Below are 17,535 nucleotides of genomic sequence, written 5' to 3'. Positions count from 1 at the left end.
TTATATATAATATATTATAAAATATGTATTATAATTAATATATAATTTAAATTAAATTAAAATTTTTTAATTATATTAAAAATAATTTTAAAAAATAATTAAATATATATATATATATATATATATATGCAGCAACCGTTTCTAGGCATTGTGTAACAGGCAATACAGAACCGTTACCCTTAAAAGAAGGGAAGCACATGAAGTAAGTTCCACATCCATCCCATGGGAAAAAAAGAGATGAGGAATTTTCTGCATCAGGGCTGACATAAAATTATGACTTGTGAACAAATGCCACCTTTGGCCCTCAAGCTAAAAAAAGTTTTTACATTTTTTTTCAAAGATTTTTTTATTTATTTATACAAGAACTGGGGTAAAGGTCAGAGGCCTGGGAGGATGAGAGAATTCACCAAAGAAGAGCAGGGAGCAGACAGGCAGACGGACAAAGACACTGCTGAGGGGAACAGCAGGTGAGACAGGAGAGGTCTGCCATGCCACGTGGGCATGGGCCGGCAGAGAATTGAACTGGTGCTGCAGAGGCTGCGGACAGCTTCATAGTGCTGTGCTCAACCCGCTGAGTCACCAGGGAGGCCCTGAAGTTTTTACATTTTTAAAGGGCTCTTTAAAAATAAGAGACCTAACGTAGCCTACAAAACTGTAAAATTTACTGATATTTTGCAGAAGTTTGCTCGCCCTTGTTCTAGATTAAAGGAGATATAGCAAAGATTAAGAGATCGTAATTAGAACAAAGGCACTATGAATTTATACACAATTAAGAAAATTTGATTATATACTAATTGCTAATATATACAATTATTAATTTTGCAAGATTATGGTTTTGTGTAGAAGTGGTTGCTAAAAATGAGGATGATTAGATTAGATTTTATTTAATATACAAAATAATGATGGCTGCTGATGGGTACTAAACGTTCCTTGTACTGTCTTCCTACTATGTATGCTGGGAAATTTTTGAAAGCAAAACTTAAGAAAAACAAAGTTTTACCAAGAGAGATCAAGGTATAAAAGAAAAAGAGAGGATACAAATATACAAAATATAGATGAAAAAGAAACCCTCATAGTTATAACTGAAATGAAGAATAACACTACGAACAATTATAATTGGAAAACCTATAAGGAATAAATTTTTTTTAAAGACAAAAATATTAGAAATTATAAGTGAAGAACTAGACAACTTGAATGGGTCAATTATCACTAAGGGAATTAAAGTAGTAATGTAAGACCTATCTGCAAAAAAAAGGTCTCCAGCCCCATCGTTTTACCAAACTTTCATAAAATGGATAATCCCAACCTTATACAGATGGCTTCAGAAATTAAAAAATTAGAAAAAGCTGCTAATTTAAAAGGACTAGCATAATTTTAATTCCCAAATCAGATAAAGACAATATAACAAAAGTATTAGGTCTCTTTTACTTATGAATATAGGTATGAAGTACTAAGCAAAATATTCCGTTAACTCAAACTAGCATATCATAAAGAATAACAGATCACAAAACAAGGTTATATATTTTGAAATAGTTCAGTATCCTAAAATCTACATTATAATGGTCTAAAAGAGGAAAAAATCAAAACAGTAAGCCTCTTGACCTAACTACAACTTTACAGGGAACACAGAGGCAACACATTGTCCAAAAACACAACAGGAATGCAATCAGCAAAAGTCAAACTGTGGAAAACTGCAGAATAAATGGCCCAGTTTCTTTAATAAACCAATTGGAGGGTTAAAATTAATGGGGTGGAGGGACTCCCCGGTGGCACAGCGGTTGAGCACTGGGTTGCGAAGCTGCCCACAGCCTCTGCAGCGCCAGTTAGATCCCCAGCTGCCAGGCGAGGGTCCCACATGGAGCGCAGACCTCTCTTGTGCCCTCTGCTCCCCTCAGCAGTGTACTTCGGCTCTGCTGCCTGTTCTGCTCCCTGCTCTGGCTCTGGTGAATTCTCTCACTCTCCTGCACTTCTGACTATACCCAGTGCTTGTATAAATAAATAAATACATCTTTTAAAAAAATTAAAAATTAAAAATTAATGGGGGCCAAGGTGGGAATGTTCTCACAGAAACAAAACAAATGATCTTTGAGTGTATTTTGGTATTTTTCTGGGGATAGAGGAGTGAATGTTGGAATGTCCCTGTAGATTAGTTCCGGAATGGGGTGTCTGTATATCCTGTATTAATAGGCATCTTTGACATTAGTAGATGCTATAGGACCTGTTTGGAAGCCCCATATACAATTTCTAGTTTTCTCTAAGTGTCAGTTGGGAAGATATCTGACTTTTGTGTTTTTATTTACTTTTTATAATTGCTGCATTGACCCAGGTTTTTTGGGGGGAAAGAGGGGGAAAGAAGGGGGATGAAAAGATATTTAAAATAAAAATGTTTAGAAAGCTTATATAAAGGAATGGGGTAACAACTTTCAGATTATAGGATCCTCTGTGCATCTGCTAATAAAAGGAAAATTGAGGCTAAAATAGTCTTTCATACTGAGTATCCACTCAAGACTTATTGCCTAATCTCACTGCAGTTTCAATCTCTCCCAAAAGATAATACTAAACCAATCTCGAGTTTCCTAATTAGCTCCAGTGAAGTAATCTGTGCATCCCCTGAAAAAAGATGGCTTTACCTGAAATAATCTCTTGCTAAATATCTTGCCCCACCTTCTTTCTGCCTATAAATATCTCTCGCTTTATATAATCCCTTGCAGTATCTAGATATGATGCTTCCCAATAAAGTTGATGAGATCTCCAAACTTATGAATTTGTTCTAGGACCCCTTGCTTGCCTAACCTTCCTATTATTGAGCACCCAGGCTAATATGAATTCAGTCAATCTCCAATAAGAAACAGACCTCTTCTTTAAAAAAAAAAAAAAAAAGATTTATGTATTTATACAAGAACTGGGGTACAGGCCAGAGGTGCAGGAGAGTGAGAGAATTCACCAGAGACAGAGCAGGGAGCAGAATAGGCAGACAGACAAAGCGGGCGAGACAGGAGAGGGTATACCCGCGCCATGTGGGTATCTCCCTGGCTGGCCAGGAATCGAAACAGCGTTGCAGAAGCTGCTGACAGCTTCACAGAGCAGCGCTCAACCTGCTGTGCCACAGGGAGGCCAGACCCCTTCTTCTTTATGCAGAAGTTTCTTGCTTTCAGTGGCTAAAACCTGATGGCCACAAAGCAGCAATATAAGAATAATGACCTAAAAATAACGAAAGGCTAATTAGCATGCTAAAATGCACATCTCTGGGTGGAGACTTAAGATGCTAAGGAGATATGCATGGTATCTAGCAGTAAGCAACTCATCAGCAAACACCCCAGAGTATCCTAACTCAAAACAATAGATGCTGCTCCCCATACCCAGCCCTGGTAACCAACCCCAAAAAACCAGGTCTCCCACCACTCTCAGGTCTAAATTGTGGTTCAAGACTCTTGGCATCCCTCTCCTATCGTGATCCACAGTAAAATGCTCCTGCTTAAAACCCACTGGCTCTTTCAAAATTTGTGGGAGAATGATCAGTGAAAGTCAGACAAAGATCCTTCATGAGCTATCACAAATTTTATTTTCCAACACATTTGCTTAACTATGACAAGTTTTATAATACAACTCACTATGAAGTGAATAATGGATAGCTAGACACCATAAAGTATGTGTAAAAACTGCAAAATGTTAATGGTAAAACCTAGGCAGTATATAATTGATCTTCCATAAATTTCAATATTGTACTATGTTTAAATATTTCATCATAAAATGTTGGGGGGTGGGACGGGAGTTCTAACAAATCCAGGAAACTCTGAACACTGGTTATTTGATATTAAAATGTTAGTGTGTTGTTGTTGTTGTTTTTTAATGTGAAATGGCATTGTGCTTATTTAAGAAAAAAAGAACTTTCACCTTTTAGAGATATATATTGAAATTTCAATGTTAACAGATAAAGCATGTCATGTGAAATCTGCTTCAAAATAACAGAGGGATGGTATTTGACCCTCAGCTATTAATTTTTGAAGCTGCATGACAGGCACATACAGGTTTCATTACACTAATCTTTTTTTAATTTTGTATATGTGTGAAATTTTCCATAACAAAGTTTTTAGGCGGAAAAAATATTAAAGAGACATAAGAGCTTATTCAAGAAAAATGATATGGTATCTGAACAAATGAATATATTTATGCTCAAGGATGAGACCATTAAATATAGTAAAGATACCAATTCTACCAAGATTAAATTGCAAATTAAACTGCAGAGGTACTAAATATGACTTTAACACACTTCACATCAAAAGCAAGAGTCTAAATTCCCTTCCCCTTGAACATAGGCTAGTCTTAATAACTCACTTGTAATGTAAAGAATGTGGCAGAAGTATGCTGCCTAAATTCCAAGACTAAGTTATATAAAAGATATGACTTCCACCAGGCTCTCTTTCTCAGGATATCACCTTTTAACTCAGACCCACACAGGGGAAAAAAGCCACATGAAAAGACCATATGTACACATTCTGGCCTACTGACTAGTAAAGATCACCGCCAACAACCAGCAACAACTGTTACACTGTGAGTAAACAAGTCTACAGATTACTCTAGTAACAAAGGCAAAATAACCAAAAAATGTATGCAAAAAATAAAACCAACAATTTCATAACAAACACAACCACTCAGATCACATTTATGTGTATTTCCTTCTTTCTCTGCATGATAAAATAGAGGGTACAGATCAGATAATATACAGATCAGATGGCATTCTATGACATGTAAACATAAGTAGATGCTGTGATTAAGTAGGCAGTCTCAGAAATTTAGTTCAGTCTGCTCCAACATGGTTGTTCCACCCTAGAGACCCAACGTGAACCAGCCCCAAAAGGAAATAGGTAAGAAGCCACAAAAATGATACAGTATAAAGTACATGTCTTTCATACTAAACCTGTTAGTCTAGCTTGTAATACCTTCCATATGACAGAGCAAGTAAATACTTACTAGTTTCCACTCTGTTAAAGACTCCCATTTTGTCCATACTCCCACATCAAACATCTCACCATTACTATCAAAGCACATTTTATAATGGCATAAATCGCTACTAAGACCTAGAATTATTTAAACCCAGTATCAACAAGAAAGCAAAGCAGCTAGCAAAGAAATCCAACTTCAACTCAGTTCACAGGAAGTGGTTACCTTTAAGCAAAAAGTTAACAAATTCCTTGTGAACCCTTCCCGTTCCTCTTCTTGGGAATCAAGTTCCTCTTCTTGGGAATCAACTACCATAAATGAAGGGATGGTTGCCTATTCAAAACGTCTGAGAAAACATGAAGCAGATGCTGTCGCTGACAACTATCTCAGACTTTTTCCACCAAAAGCAAATCTGGAAATGATTTTGAAGAAAAACCTCTCATGTGTTACCTACTTCATCGCTACCAATTCTAGAAATAGCAAAATGAAGGACATATACAAGCTGATTTCAAAGACTGAACCTTCAGATTTCAAGTTGTCAACTAAACTTACCAATTTAACTTTCGGAGTAGTTACATATTTTACCAATAGCCTTCCCTTTAGGAATATTCCAGATACATAGTTTGCTTTCTGAGTATGTGTGTCTGTGTGGTGAGAGGGAAGGCTACCTAAATCTGTAGCTGCGACAGAACCTTGAACCCTCCTCTGTCAGCTGATTGGGCCGCCCCTGTATGGTGTCAAATCGGGTCGGACTTAAGAGATTTCACTACTCTGAAAAAAAATATATATATATATCGATGGTGGAGGACCAGGTTTTAAGAAATGGACGAAAAGAAGGTAAGAATCGGGGCGGGGTGACTTAGGAAAAGAAGCCTTGGAAATGGGGCGCTCGAGCCCACACCCACCCGCACTTCCGGGCCCGCTCGCTCTCTCCAGAGTCGCTCTCCCCAGAGGCCTCGCGGGGTCCCCGAGCCTCGCAGCTGTGCAGCCGGCCCGGTCTCCACACGGGGAAGCAACACCGGCCTGCGTCGGCAGCCCTCGGGCCGCCGCCCGGCTGGCTGCGCGGGGTTACCTGTTGAGGAGCAGGGAGGCGGCGCTGAGGCAGAGCAGCAGGAAGCAAAACAGCGGGTACTGGCGGCAGATCTCGCGTCCCACGTCCAGCCGCAGCCGCTGCTTCAGCTTCTCCCCTATCGCCCGTACCCAGGGCACCATGTCGGCTGAAGCAGCGCTACCGTGTGAAGCCGAGGTCGAGGCGACCCCTGTCAACCGCCAGCGTCCCCGCCCAGCCGGCCGGGCGGCCGACCCACGCAGCCGCGAACCCGCGGACCCGCGGACAGTCCGCGGGCTGCAGTCACCGAAGGCCCCGCCCCCCAGGGCGCCGGCGCGCGTGCGCGGTCACCGCCCCCAGCCGAGGGTGGGGGGGAATGGTCGTGAGACGCTCGCGACGAGCGCGACGCGCGCGACGCCGTCACCCGGTGCGCGGCCGGCCGCTCCGCCCGCCCATCCGGAGCCGCAGGGGCAACTTCTAACGAGCCGGGCTCCGCCAGAGACCAGCCTTCTCGGAAACCCAGGAGAAACTGCAGGACCCCGTAACCACCTGTCTTGCAGCAGAGAGAGAAGGTGATGCCCAGAGCAAGGGAGAAAAAGACCCCCACACGCGGGAGACGCTGTCGGCGGGACCCCCGGAGCCCGCGGTGCCTGCTGGGCGCTGTAGTCTTTGTGACGTGAGCCGATGGGGGGGCGGATGGAGCTAGTGGCTGCGCCCCCCTGCCCTACCCTGTCCTCACGGGGGCCGCAGCTCCGACTGGGGGCAGGTCTGTGCTTGGCGCGACGCCCCAACTAGGGGCGGGCGAATAAAAAACATCGCTGTAATTAGTACGGAAGCGTCAGAGCACCGGCCGCCGCCCCTGCGAGGCATCTTGTGCGTGTTCGCGGGCGAGGTAGTGCTCAGTGCACTCCAGCCCCGCGGACCTAACCAAAATCTGCAGGATTTGGACGAGGCAGGATGGTAGTTTAGATTAAATCTCTCTCGTAGTCTCGTAGGGCTTTCTGATTATTGAGTCGTCACATCTCTAAATTTTGATTTTCGCTCCTCCGCTACTCTGAAGCAGAGACGTCATTCTAGTCCCAACTAAAATTTAGACGGCGCGCTAAGCATTGTCTTTAACCTTCACTCATTCACCTCAAGATGTAGGTAGGCTTTTTTCTCCCATTTGGCGGCTACATTACCGAGGCGGTGAAACTTGCTAGGAATCAATACAGCCAACGAAATGGGGGAGTTGAGGCCATTCTAACCCCGCAGCTGGCGTTCTCAGGCTGCCTATTTCTCCTTAGGACATTACCTTCCCAAGTGCAGTTACAGACATGTTCAGAAAAAAATTTTAAGTGTTACGTAGTTTCATGTTTTCCCAGGTTATTCCTAATACATGGGTCATTTTAAAATGATGCATTCTCTTTCAGAATGTGCCATTCCTTATTCCATTAATGTCTAATTTCATCGATAGTATCCTTGATTATAAATCTACACATATTTCTAATAATTTGAGGACCAGCATTAATAAAATTGTTGGATTAAAGCATAAGAACATGATGCTGCCAAATTTCTTCCTAGAATGACAGTAGTATATAAAAATACCCATTTCACTGATCCTCACCATAGATATAGTTTAAAAATCACAAATATGCTCATGTTATTCCATTTCAAAGACATTCAAAAGACTACCATCATTGGAAAGCTTATTTTTGTTGTTTTGGGGATACATATGTAAGCATTTAATTTCACTTGCATACTCCCCCCCCCATCCCCTTTATCTATAGCCACTTGTTTTGACATTCTAAGGCCATACTGAAATATAAATAAATGGTGTATGTGGTTTAAATTAAGTATATCATATGCCTACTTGTGGTCTTCAGTGCTTTTATACCTGGGTATATTATTACATTTTTGGCTTTTTTGGAGTTATATTCCCAATAGTTTTTTTTTTTTCTTTCTTTCTTACAAGATTATTCTGAAATTACTGTTCAACATTTTGGTATTGCCAGTGCATTTCAAAGATAAATATTCTGTTCTGTTCAAACTAGACATCTTTGTAACATCCCACTAAGATTTCTTTCCTATGATTTTTCTTAGCAGAGACATTAAGAATAAGCAAATTAAACAATAGTCTACATTTCCATATTGCCCTTAAACTCAGAAACCTTTCTGCCATAAGAAAATCTTTGCAGTCCCTACCTAAAACAAGAAAAAGAAATATTCCCATTTAGACAGGCCTTATCTAATAAAATTAAGTAATGTTTAGTTCATTATACATTTTTAACTTTATGGTGTAGAATCCATTTTCACATTCACACACAGCCTGACTTCTTTCAACTGTATGAACTTCCTAGTGGAGATAGGGGCACGACAAGTAATGCTGTTTCTGAAACCAGCTCCACCCTCTAGCAGTTGTATTACACTGGGCAAATTATTAATTGCTTGTCCTATCTCAACCCCTCCCTGCCTTCTCAACTCTAAAACAGAGGTATCTTTGTAAGAGAAATTAAATTGGATGAAAGCTTTTTACAATGCTTAATACAAAGTTTTCTTATTTTACCAATTTAAGAACATGACAAAAACCAGTCATACTAATTAGCTTTATTTGGATTATAACAATCTAAAATGGCAATGACATGAAATCAAACTGATGACTCCCTATCAGAACTTGAAGTCCAATGCAGTACTAGCCATTATCTGCCTTTGAGCACTTGAAGTGTGACTATGCTTTAGATTTTGTGTAAAATATGCATTAGATTTTGAAGACATGAAAATACAAACTATCTCAAACTTTCAAAACTTGATTATATGCTAAATGATATTTTAGAATGGGCTAAAAATGCTAATCCCGTTTCTTCTGTAACTAGAAAAATTTTAAGTACATTTGTGGTTTGCATTGTATTTCTACGTGACAATGGTCCCTAGACTAAGGGTAGCTGTGGTGAACTAGTACAATTAATGTGTAATTTTTTTATAAATGCGAATTGTCACGTGCTAGAGGTACAAATATTTTGCAACTACAATAAAGTAAAAAAAATCAGTTGATAATGTACCCATCTAAAAGGGCTTATAAACATCAAAATAAAATCCAGTAAGATCTCCATTACTTTAATATTTATTGAATTAGCAATTGTGTAAGGCACTGTACTAGATGTGGTAGCAGATACAATGATCAAGATGCATTTTTCTGACCTCCGAAGGCTTACAATCTAGTGGAGACATGTCACATTTAAAATAATGTATAATGCTGGGCATATTTATATATGAAGGCGGTAATTTTTAATGACAGGTGATGGGACAGGGAAATTTTCAGCTGGTGAGGATCTTGAAAGGCCTCAGGGAAGACAACTTTAGAAAATAGTATTTATCTCTTTGCTTTCACTTAATTTTCAGAAGTCATACATTAAGCAAGTTTTTGAAATGTTTCTAGTTAATTAAACCTCATCTCCCACTTCCACCGCAAACTAGCAAACTCCAAATTGCTACTTATATATTGGGACAGGAACTTCTGGTGTTGAGCCTGCTTCTTGCTGATGACCCCAAATAAAAACCAAATTTTAACATGTTGAGGGCCATTATTTTCTATGGCATTAGTGTACCAGGAAGATAAAATGCATACACACTCACTACCTACCTGAAAGAGCCATTACAGTTCCACTCTCAACAGATGCCTCCTAGAATTTGTGCATGGGCTCAAAATTGGCATTTCCAGAACTCAGGATTTTTGTCCATCTCTTAAAATGGTGTGGTTTACTTTGTGGCACTCCTAATGTTATTTTAACAGTCTTAATTTCATTTCACAATACCATGTTCTCCTTACAACCTATCCCTATGTATCAGCCTCTTTACTTCCACAAATGTTCCTTTCCTTGGTTTTTAAAAATGGAACTCATTACAAAGGAAAATACGTAATTCAGGGAAAACAATAGGAATTTTTGTGAGTTTGAAATGTTCACAATGCAGTTATTACTTTACTATTTAGGACGCTTTTCTTTGGCCATGAAGTTAAAACCTCCAAAGGGAGATATGAATCAATACAACTTTAGATCTCAAAACAGATATTCCCTTGGTCAAAAAAAAAAAAGAGGCTATGTTTTGACTATGAAAATCTGGGTGGTCTTAACATCTCAGGACAAAAAAATTTAACATTTAATGTTTGTCTTCTTATTTTTAAGATACAAGGATAACCGTACTATCCAAATTTTACTTTCATGGAAATGGATACCTTGGTCTTAACCTCAGAAAATGTAAATTACTCATTAGCTGAGTGGAAACTGAAAATATACTCAACTGCCTGTTGGTAAATATTAAAGACTGAAAAAAGGCACTTAGAATGTACATTACCAATGTTCTGTCTACCTTTTCAAGTAATCCTTGAAAGAAAAAACATTCCAATTAATTTCTTAACTACAGAGACAAATGCTTCTTCTCATAAAAATAGAATTGCTAACTCTATTCTGATGTTGAAATGTAGCTTTCAACTGACTTCAGTAACTTCTGAAAACACTCTACAAAAATTTACTCTTTATATATATTTTTTAAATATAAAAACTAAAGCACTTTCACATGGTACCTATAAACAACCATGAAACTATGCATGCATGGTTCAGAATTATGACTATCATGAATAATGGTGTTTCAGTTCCAATTCTAGTTAAGTACACTGCCAAATAATTGAAATCTACTTTTACTAAAAAGGAATTCTTATTTTGGCAAACTAATTCCAGCTATAATAAACTCAATATATATCCAAATAGATAATTTTAGAAATTATTGAAAATCTCCCCTTATAAACTGAGAGTTAGGTTTCTTTGGCTCTAATAAAAACAAGATTTTAAAACATTATGAGAATTGTTGAGTGTTATTAGCCATATGGTCTACATTTAATTTTGTGAAGTCAGATATATTCTTATATATTCAGTTACAAACTTTATCCCAGATGTCCAGAGTTCTATCCCTTACTTTGTTTAAATAACAACAATTTAAAAATTACCTTACTTTTAATTCCTTTTTTTCTGAAGGCTATGAAGAAAGCTTCTCTAAGAATGCACACAGGAACACTGATGGCAGACTGGAGCAGTTTTTCTAGGACTTCAAGAGTTAAGATGCCAACAACAAATACTTAACTAGACCCTTTCAAGAATTAGGTTTTCAAACATTTTAATATATATTATTCTTAAATGTTACTTTATCTATTCAATCTCACCCAAGTTCCATAGTTTTTATTTTTCCCGCTGTATAAAGCAGCATATAAGACTGTCAATAATGGTAGAGAATGGAAAATTCTAACCACCATGTACACTGTTGACAGAAAACGAAAATGATTCTGAAGACTCTTCTTGCTATTAAAAAGTATAGAAATAGAACTTTCAATAGCTGCCAGATGTTTCAAAACCATGGCTTTGCTCCTAGAGTTTCCTTTAAGCAGAGGTTGATAACTTTTATTTTTAAGACTCCTATAAATAGCTGTTACAAACCTATACCACAAGCAATAAAGAAAAATCAGCTATCCTTATGTGACCCCAGAAATCCAGAGTTAGGATTTTTATCTTGGTGCTCTCAAGGATACTTCGAGGGTAGTTTTAATACACCTGTACAGCAAGACTACTATTCTGACTAAAGATTTTTGTTTGAAGAGTTTGTTTGCAGTAGGTTAGAAAGAAATCTAAGACGTCACAAATGTGAAGTGAAAGAGTAACTATAAGAAAGTAAAAATCAAAATCAACAACTATGAACCAGAGACACTCTATGGGGGGTGGGGGGCGGGGAGGGGAGGGATTGGATTGGGGTCAAAATAAGGGGTTGCAATTGTATGGGGAATATAAAAATAAAATTTATAATAAAAAAAATGTGAAGTGAGTGAAAGACAAGGCAAGCATTTTGTTTATAGACAATGTAAGGATGATGACCTGGAGCCAATTTACAAAACTTTACAAAATTTGATACACATGTGCCTCATTTTACTTCAGTTGGACAGTACTATTGTAGACTCTGGAGACAAAGATATGGCAAACCACTATAATTAAATGTGCCACTTATAAATTTGGATTTTTAGGAACCTTTTATTTATAAATATGAAGGGTGATCAGATCTGAACTTCCTAAAAAGTAGAACACTTGGGTACTAAGGGCATTTCTGGGGTCTATCAGTAATAATGATCAATTGTAGCTGGATGTGAAATTATTAGAACATAATCACCGACAGCTGAGCATGCTAAATTATTAGAACATAAATCACTGACAGCTGAGCAAGACATGAAATGCAGACCTGCAAACTCAATGAAATATCAGCAAAATCCTCATATTAAAAAGGAACATACTTAGACAAGCTAGGAAACTATAAATGTAAATAAGAGAATATGGAGATAAATATGGAGAAAAAGAGGAAGTAAGGACAGTAAAGAACTGGTGGTCAGAATTAGAGAACCAGCAAAATGCCAAGAAAACTTTTTCAAAGGGAGTGATTCAATATAACAAATGGTTATGACTTTTTTAAAGTGTCATTTTCTTATCAGTCCTACTGGAGCCTGTGAATGGTTCGTGAAATAGAAGCAAGAGGAATGTAACTTGGAGGGGCATCCTTCCCAAACCACTAAGCTGCCTAGAAAAAGGTGCAGCAAAAATGCTTTCTTTATTCTGATGATCAAGTATGTGAGGTTTCAACCTAAGATAGGTCACTGGAGGAAGAGAACTCCTGGAGCTTAAGAGAACATTTTTGCTATCCCAGATAATAAATTAGTCCTGTAATTTTTAGGAAATACTTGAATTACTAGTAGTAAAGCAAATTTAGGAGGCTGGTTTACAGTTACGCTGCCTTTTTCTGATCAAGGTAATTTAAGTATATCAAATATTTTGCCTAGAATTTCAGAATTTAAGAGACTTAAACACTAATTTCAAAAACTAAAAAAATGTAGTTTCTTAGGAACAATTTGAATGCTCTGTGAACTATATGAAAGTTAACCTTTTTCTTCCTCAAAATACACAGGCTCCAATGCATCCTTAGTTGTATAGAAATCTCCCACAAAAATATCACAAAAATGTAATGGGAAATTTTCATACATGTAAGGAATTAAATGGTGAGTGAACACTCCTAAAGTAACATGTCCAGTATTTTATGAAACTAAGCTTTCACAACAAATGTATGAGGGCCTCCCCAGTGGCGCAGCGGGTTGAGCACAGCACTATGAAGCTGTCCACAGCCTCTGCAGCGCAGGTTCGATTTCCAGACGGCCAGGGAGATACCCATATGGCGTGGCAGACCTCTCCTGCCTCGCCACTGCTCCCCTCAGCAGTTTTTTCGGTCCTTCTGCCTATTCTGCTCCCCACTCTGTCTTTGGTGAATTCTCTCACCCTCCCGTGCCTCTGGCCTATACCCCAGTTCTTGTATACATGAAATAAATTTTTTTAAAAGTGTGATTGAAAAGCAAAAAAAAATATTATTCAGGCAAAATTTTACCAAAAATACAAGCTGTATCTCACAGATTGTTGAGAGCTAGAGAAATATCAGAATTTACTATAATCCCTTTTAACAGGTAAGAAAACTCTGAGCCAAATAAATTGTGTTTATACATTTCATTAAATGTTTCAATGACTTGAGTAATTTTGTGTTCTACCTAGAACTATTGGAGAAATGAAACCATCTAGTCTTTGAATCATGAGATTGTATTAATGCATATAGTATTTTGCTTTAACAATCTATACTTTTGTAAACTTATTTGAAAAATGAATATATACAGACTACATCAGGTTTAAATTCTATGAATACAAGAGATTAGCATGCCTGTCCATCAACTCTGATTGAACTGTTCTGGGGTATACTGTTAAAAAGCTGGATTTTTCTGTCATTTTCCTTATATATTCAAATACTATTACAGTTCAAAAATTAACCAAAAGTTTTGGTACAAAATGTCAGTTTCTCCCTTGACAGTTTGATATTTCATCATAAAGCCTAAAATAAAAACTTTTAATACCTGGAAGAGTTACAATAAACTAACCTGATGCTTAAAATGCCCTTAGGTAGAAACACTTTAAAGGATTTAGACTCTTGGCAAAGAGACAGAGAGCATATGACAAAAGCATAAAACGTATACTGTAAAAGTAACATGAACTCTCATCAAATCCCAAAGCATCAAATCTGGAAAGGGTAGGCTGGAGAAGTCATTGTCAAAATAAGGAATAAGGAATATAGTCTCACCACCTGGTAAAAGAGCATATGTGAAGGAACCTGTATTAAACACAAAGAGGAACACAATTTTTGATGGCTTATTATCGCCTGTATACTTACTATTCCAAAAAAGGATTTTCAAAATAAACTGGCTTTGCAGTTAAAAATATTAAATTTGCATCCTTAGTCACAAAATATCTTGTAAATACCCTTTAGCATGTTATGTGTTCTCTTTTCAAGGTTTACTCAAACTTAAATCATGATACGAAAGTAATAATACTGATTAAGGTGGTTTCTTCTAGTAACTTTAAGATATATGTACACCATATATTCTATTTTACTACCCAGTTCTACTTTTTAAATAGCACTTTTTGTACTTAACTGCACAACTTAAGAACAAACAGGCTCATACTAGTTTTCATTTCACGCAACAACAAACAGGAAACATTTTTCATGAAGGATAAGGAGGAAGGAAAAGGCAAGACCTCTGGTTTGCAAGAATGGCAGGGAAAGAAAATTTAGGTGACTGAAAGTCTGTAAAACCGCTTTAAGAGTCTATTTATTATTCCTTCTTCCTCAAAGGGAGTAAGCTGCCTGGGAGGGTTCTGAGGCAACAATTAGGCACTTTTTTCTGGCTTTGGAATATACCCTCCTTGTCTGCCTGTTCCCAAGAGTGTTAAGATAAAGACTTTCAATCCTCATGTTTCTTCTCACACACAGAATTTAAGTCATCCGAGTCCACAGGCCCAGCAACCCCAAACTACTTTTATCAATATCCTTCTTTCATAAACATCAATAATCATCAAACATTTGAGAATCAGAAGTACAAAAGGTAAATACAACGTAAGTGAACTAGTACTGCAAGGCTTCCTTTAAGAAACTTAAAAAATATATATGTAATTCAAGAATGAACAAGACAGTTCATATATAAAAATAGGCTGCTCTACTGCTGAAATCTGAAGTCATTATGCCCTGGAGAGAGGAGAAAAGTGACACCTTGCATACATAAAGTATAAAAAAGCTAGTGATGGGATGAGGAAAAAAGTTTAAAATAATCCAGTCTAATTCTTCAAATTCAAGGTCCAAAAAGCAAGGAGAAAACTGAAGTGAAAGCAAAATTTTTAGCAAGAAACCCTTACCAGTCATAAACAAAGACCAATATTAGTCTCACAAAACTTTAGAAAACAAGTAAAAAGGCAAATATCCGAATACTAAGAAAAAAAGATAACCTAAAAAAGAACTTAAATCAGATTCATCAACCCCAGACACAACAAAATGAAACAATACTTCCAAAGTTCTGATGGAAAATGATATTGAAGCTAGAAGCTAATCTCCAAACTGCCAGCAAGAGAGGATGAAACGCCTGTTCTGGTATGCAAGACGGGTTATTTCTGTAAAAATGACCAGAGAACATAATGCAGCAAGAAAGGGGAATCTAAAGGACAATGGGACCCAGCAGTAGAATGTTAAGAGAGGAATCCTAAGATGACAGGAGTCATTAGGGAATATTAGTTAAATAACTAGAAAACCTCAGTAACATAATTAGAAACAGAAAAAAAATCACAATCACGATTCATCTTAAAACAACATCAGGAGTCTAAGAAAATAAATACAAGAAAATCTATTCCTTATATCTTGCCCACCAAAGGGCAAATTTTGTCAATTATATACAAAACTATTCATACTACTTACTATACATACATTCTGGCTATCTTCACTCTACGCAAAATATAAGACAGTAAGTTATCAAATGTCATAAACCTGACAGCAGAAAAGTAAATAGAATTAACTGGGAGTGTCCTGCACAATAAAATTAACATGAGACTTGAGTACTTTAGTGTAAGAAAGGTAATCCTTGAATTTAAAAATGTCAGGCAAAGATTGTGACCAGTGTAAGCTAAATTCTTCATGAAGGGTAAAGACACAATACCAAGTATATAAGCATAATTCCTTTATTCGGCACTACTCAAAATAGTAGTTATATATATTACACTGAGACAGCAACTTAAATTCAGAGCCTTCCTTTGCAATTTAACTTCAACCACCTACCAACTGGAAGGTAAATAAGATTCTTCATAAGGATGCAACCATTCCTGTTATTTTTTGAAATATATGAATTACTGTTAGAAACAGATGCTTTCAAGTTGTAGTTATCTAACCTTCATGTTTTTCTCAGGTACCATTACATGCTCGGCAAAATAACCTGATAAAAACCTAATGAACTTAAAACCAACTACTCTTAATTCAACAAAACAAGAATTCAATCTTGAAGTACCCCTTCCTCATAAATGAGTGTACACAGGGTTTGTGGATTCAACTTTGTTCAGTAGCTTAGAATTAAGCTGAACATCCGCATAAAGGAAAATCCCTGGGCTGGGTTAATATAACTAGTAGATATAAAGAACATAGTGTAAATTGTAAGGCTTACTGTTCCCCTAACTACAATTTTGATTTGTGTGTCAGATGAATAATGTAAATATGGACCTTTGTGACCTTAATTTACTTTACTTGCATTTCATGCTCATTAATTCTAGCCTCCCATGCTATATATTTGTTGAAATGGATTCCTTTTTCAAGTTAGCATGCCACAACTATGTCTAAGCAAATTAATACCCACCAAACAGGTTTTAAAATATTTTTAAATGCCTGCCTAGCAAAATTCAGATACCCGTCCCAGAGCTTTCATACTAAAAGGAGGTCAGATCAAAGAAACAATGACCTTAAAGTAGCAGTAGTGATCTAAAGGCTTATCAAAAAACAGACACAAAATAGGGGTAAGAAAAACTAGTAAACTACAGTACCTGCTGATGGGCTAACTTTGCTGGTGGCCAAAAGCTTTATGTTTTATAAATGAATCCATTTACAAATAACACCTATTTATAAACAAATTGCACTTAGCATGCCTGAAGGAAATTGCACCTGTTCTTAACATTAAAATATACCTTTACATTTAATTATTGCAAATTCATGTGAATTTTTACTATTTCAAGAAAAAAACCAACTCAATTTTCCCCCCAAAGCTATAGTACGTACTATATATCCATGTGGCAGCAAAGAATTGAAATATATATTCCAATTTTTATAGCTATCTAGCTCTTCAAGCATATTCCAATTAAATATTCTGATAAACTGTTAAAACAATTTGAGGTCTAATTCTTGATTCTTAATAAAGCAACACAATTATCAATATTCAAGATACTCTCTTAAAAAAATGAAGTTGTAAGGACTACTTTACTCTTGACATGAAAAAAATCCACTTAATTTTAGCGATTTTGAGTTTGATACAGTAGTAACTAACATTTTCTAATTCCCTAAGGAAAAAAATCAGGGCACTTATGTTCCCAAATTTTGTCAGTTCCATAAAATTTTGTCACACCAATGCTGTTCAGATTTTTACC

The 17,535-nt window shown here is 37.1% G+C and overlaps 1 protein-coding gene across 12 annotated transcripts in view; it reads right to left on the bottom strand.

The window, feature by feature from the left end:
* Nucleotides 1-6,153, bottom strand: part of SNX14 (sorting nexin 14) — a gene marked incomplete at its 5' end in the record, with an annotated part of 52,611 nt that extends 46,458 nt beyond the window's left edge. For all 12 annotated transcript variants that reach the window (XM_084228048.1, XM_084228052.1, XM_084228050.1 and 9 more), the window contains one exon: nt 6,014-6,153. In XM_084228048.1, the coding sequence (XP_084084174.1) occupies nt 6,014-6,153 (140 nt within the window). The remainder of the gene's footprint in view (nt 1-6,013) is intronic.
* Nucleotides 6,154-17,535: the final 11,382 nt, after the last annotated feature.

The sequence above is a fragment of the Talpa europaea genome, assembly GCF_964194135.1.
Source record: "Talpa europaea genome assembly, chromosome: 2".
In the NCBI taxonomy this organism is placed as follows: domain Eukaryota; kingdom Metazoa; phylum Chordata; class Mammalia; order Eulipotyphla; family Talpidae; genus Talpa; species Talpa europaea.
This window is presented reverse-complemented; position numbering and strand designations above follow the sequence as displayed.